The 4,529-nt window shown below is 41.6% G+C and overlaps 1 protein-coding gene across 1 annotated transcript in view; it reads left to right on the forward strand.

Annotated features, from left to right (window-relative positions):
- The first annotated feature begins 861 nt into the window (after positions 1–861).
- Positions 862–4,529, forward strand: part of RCL1 (RNA terminal phosphate cyclase-like 1) — a 17,681-nt gene continuing 14,013 nt past the window's right edge. The window contains exons 1-3 of the mRNA XM_010158891.1: positions 862–930; positions 1,925–2,049; positions 3,937–4,062. Coding sequence (XP_010157193.1) covers positions 1,940–2,049; positions 3,937–4,062 — 236 coding nt within the window. The 5' untranslated portion in view covers positions 862–930; positions 1,925–1,939. The remainder of the gene's footprint in view (positions 931–1,924; positions 2,050–3,936; positions 4,063–4,529) is intronic.

Below are 4,529 nucleotides of genomic sequence, written 5' to 3' on the forward strand. Positions count from 1 at the left end.
CATTCTATGATTCTATGAAGGCATGGGAAGGAGGGTGCTTTTTCCCTGCCTCCTCAACTGCTCTGTACTTCATGCCTGTTTCCTCCACCTGAATTTAGTTCCACTTTGGTCACCTCTTTTGGTCCTGTCTCTCCCAAGCTGCTTGCTTTGGGTAACACCCTGTGCACTGCTAACTCATTTTTGTCACCTTTGGCAATGCCACTCACGTTTCAGCAGGGGGAGGGCGGCAGTCACTGTTGAGGAGCAATGGCAAGGAAAATCCTGCTCAGACCTGGATCTGGGGAGCATCTGGCCCAAAGGGAGTACATGTGTGATATGTCACCCACTTCATATTCTTCTAAGTATTTCAACAGAAGGTACCTAGAAGCTTCTGTTTCTCAGAAACGGATGAAAAGAAGTTCTTGAAAACAGATGAGGTTACTCCTGCCAAATAAAGGGCCTGCTTCAAAATGTAAAAGTTCTTGCAATCATCACCTGTTTAGCTGTGAAATGTTTTAGCAATGACAGAAGAATATAATTTTTTACAGTATCTCTGTTCAGAGAAGCAAGTGAGCTGGTTTAGCCAAACTGTAATAGAAAAAAAAAAAAAAATCAGGCTGAGGAAGAAATCCGGAATAGGAAATTCCATCTCCCAGTAATTTCTAGTAATTTGTTCTAGCAAACTTTTGGAGTAATGAGATGCTGTGGTAGTGTAAGAGTAGGCGAAGCTCTCTATGCTGCATTCCCATGTCTTCCAATAGAATACGTAGTACAGAGAAGCTTTGTCTTCGTTAGGCACCTCATAATGCAATGAGTTTTAAATTACTGACTTCTGTAACTTGTAATAGTCATCTTTTTTAATTCTGTGATCTACAGGTTGATGCCCTTAAGGCAACAGCTTTACCCCTGCTGAAGAAGTTTGGAATTGATGGTGAAAGTCTGGAAATCAAGGCAAGATAATTTCTTACTTTCTTTACTAGCACTTACTGAAGTGATACTTTTGCAGCGCTTCAGAGAGCCATATTCTTGCTGCTGGTATCTGTCCCTAGGAGATATCTAGTTGTAGCTACACACATTTCTGCAACTGCATGTTCTAGGCATGTTTCAATTGGCATACCAGCTGCATAGTGATTGAGAGAGAGAACAGAGAAGCAAAGGCTATGGGTAGAGAGAGTGAATCTGGATGTAGGATAGATTCCGCCCCCCAGTGAGAGAAACTATAGTTTTTTGAAGTTAAGAGTGCTCATTTCTAAATATGTCTGAAGGCCCTGTCTTTGCTTGCTCTGACACGCACCCCCCTAGGTGCCTCGCCCCACCATGCCCACAGGACCCCATGTCATCCCCCTGGGACCGTCAGCCCCTGCTTCAGTAAAAAAAGCAGCAGGAGTGGTCTCCCGCTTCCCACAGCCCTGCCCAGCTATGGGCCCCCTGAGCCAGACCCATCTACGGGCCCATGTCCTCTCCCCATCCTTGTGGACGTTGGCTGGGGTGAGGGGACAGGGTTAGGGGGGACTGGGTTAGGCTGGCCAGGCCTATTTGTGGGAATGTGTTCTTTCTGGTCCCACATGTACATACCAAGCATCAGACACTTTTAGACTTGCCTCAACAGCAAGGTACAGATTTGCTATTAGAGACCAGTCTTAAGCTGAGGTTGCCTTCCTGTTAAAGGTGTTGGTTTTTTGGTTAGTTGGTTTTGTTTTCCATTGAGAAGCCATGCCCCTCTGTGCTTGAGAGACAGGAGTCAAAAATAAATAAATTTTTGCTTATAGGTTCAGTGCAAAGTCCCTTTCTGCTTTTTGGAGATGTCTTTTTCTCAACTTTATCCACATAATACCCTATTGATAACATTTTATTGTATGTGAAACACAATCTCTTGGTTTTGACTGTACAAGTACATTCTTTGTGCTCTTGACTAACCTCCTTTTTTCCTTCGTTATTTTTATAGATCAACCGGAGAGGAATGCCTCCCAAAGGGGGTGGAGAGATACTGTTTGCATGTCCAGTGAGAAAGGTCTTGCAGCCTATTCAGTTCACAGACCCTGGCAAAATCAAGCGCATCAGAGGGACTGCGTATCTTTTCCTTTTTCTCTTACATGAGCTTGCCTTAAAAACGTGTCTTCCAACTTGAAGCTGCAGAAGTGCACTTGTGTTGCTGAGCATGTACCCAGATCACACGGGATGACATTACACAGAGACATCACACGGCTAAAGTCAGGACTGTGTCTCAAAACAGCTGCGTTCAGGACGTTGCTGTTCAAAAAGCATCAGTAGACAAGTAAATAATTTAAAACTGAACAGCACTATTTAAAATCTTTTCAATAGCAAGAAAAAGTTAAAATGCCTTCTATCACGTAATATGGCAGCATTAAAAGGGATCTTACCTTGTGCATCAATCCAGTAGTAAAAAATGTAGTTTTGTTATCCACTGAATAGGTGGCATCTTGGCTGTTAATGAGTCTAGCAGAATGTTGGATGGGAGCTTAAATTTTTAGTTCATTTTACACCTCACTGCACACATGTGAACTGAGCTTTTTGTTGTCTTATGAGAAGAAGTTTGTTAGCTCTTCACTTTCAGGAGAACCAATGGAGATGGAAGTGGAGGAGGTTTTACTTTCACACAAACATAAGGGAACAAAACATTGTCCTGGACTACTCGCTTTTGCAAACAGAACTGCATATCTAGTTAATATTTTGGGCTTGTTTATTTTTTTGTTTCTTTTTGTGTGTGTGTGTTTTGTTTTGTTTTTTCTTTATTCTTCTCTTGTGGTTTTTATATGGTATCTGTCACGGATCTGCTGTCATTGTAGGAAGAAGGCAGAAATCCCTTACAGAGTTTGACCATTAAGTGGTCCTTCAAGCCAGTAGAAACCAAAACATCTGGAAGGATAAGTGCGTAGGAGTTCATATGTCTATTTTTGTCCCTTCAAGATTTAGCTGAGCAATACTGCTTCCTCACAGCTGGGGAGCTGATGTTGAGGCAACCTTTTATAGTCATCTAAATTACTGAGTGCACCAGCTGTGTAGAACAATAAGTTTTCTGATTATTATTTACCAGTTTTGTCCTTAAGATCTTAAAGCTTTTGGTTTACATACTCCACAAGAGAATACAATAGAAATTGGTAGGAAAGGGAATTCCCTTCTTCTGCCAGCTGGGAGGTTTGGGAGTGTGCTTCTCTGCATTGCTGTGTGAGTGTAGGTGCAGAGGGGTGGTTAAATGTGCAGAGCACGGGTCTGCATTTATAGTTGGGATGGAATTCGGAGCACAGTTTGCTTTATACATTTGAAGATCTGTTGGGAATATCACTGAAGCAACACCTGAGTAAAAGGGCACAAGGGCAGTTCATCTCTTGTGTACTCTGAGGAGATGCATTGGGGTGAGCAGGTAGGTGGTAATTTCTTCTTCCGTGGAACCGTTACCTTCAGATTCTGAGTGACTAGAGAATCAGTGAATTTGATAGCCTTACAGCACTGAAAAATAGTTGGAGAGAGCCAAGATACTTTATTTTAGCCTTTAAAAATATTTTTTTTTTTTCTTTTGTTAAAACATTTGCCTTTAATTTCATCTACCCAGTTTTTCCCCATTAGAAAGACAGGATATCTTGCTGCTAGTTCAGAGGAACTTCACCCATCACAATATTTTAATAGCATATGAGGAGCAGAACACACAGGGCTTCCTCCGTCGTAAGAAAGCACAGGATGGCGGAACAGCTATTTAACAATATTGAAGGGCATTTCTAGATAGATGTTTACCTAGTCATAATACGCTGTTCTTCTGCACATGTTCAGTGTACCTTGCTTCCAAGTGTATCAGTGAAAAGACTGTAGATGGCACATGTGCTTCTCTCAGGAGAAACCCGCATTTTCTGAAATAAGGCGTTGGCACCTCTTGTCCACTTTTGTCAGTCTGGTTTAAATTTCTTTTGTGACCACAATGAATTCCTTAGCTTGGAAATGTAGATACTCTGTCAGAGTGTCACCACAGATGGCAAACAGAATGGTGGAATCTGCAAGGAGCCTGCTGAATAAATTCCTCCCAGACATTTATATCTACACGGATCATATGAAGGCAGTCAGCTCTGGAAAGTAAGTACTCAGTATTCACAGGGAACAGAAATGTAATTCTGCATTTGTACATCTGCTAGGGTATTGTGATCTGTAATTTAACTGAGTTTTAGACTATCATCTTCTATTTTGCTAACTTGAAATAAATATTCCTCACAGGGAAAAAGTAGAATGATTCACTAGATATGTTTGTCCTACTCGTGGTACAGAGCTAGAAGTTGTGTATTTTCTTAAACAAGGAATGTAATACATCTTCACTGCCACTAAAGGCAACTCGAGCTCTCTTCAGTTTTACCCCGGTTGCTTTGAAGTGAGATTACGATCAGAGGTGTCATGGTGTTGGTGAAAACTAACGTTCAAACTTGACTGTTCACCTTCTGATGGAAGTGGTAGTATTAAGGATGGAACCAAACTGTTTCAGAAAGTGTTTGAGCGGTATGGATTGTCTTCTGCTTTTTCATTACATGAATAGCTGAAAGAAGGGCCTT

This window comes from Eurypyga helias, unplaced genomic scaffold (assembly GCF_000690775.1).
Source record: "Eurypyga helias isolate BGI_N326 unplaced genomic scaffold, ASM69077v1 scaffold1950, whole genome shotgun sequence".
NCBI classification, from domain to species: Eukaryota; Metazoa; Chordata; class Aves; order Eurypygiformes; family Eurypygidae; genus Eurypyga; species Eurypyga helias.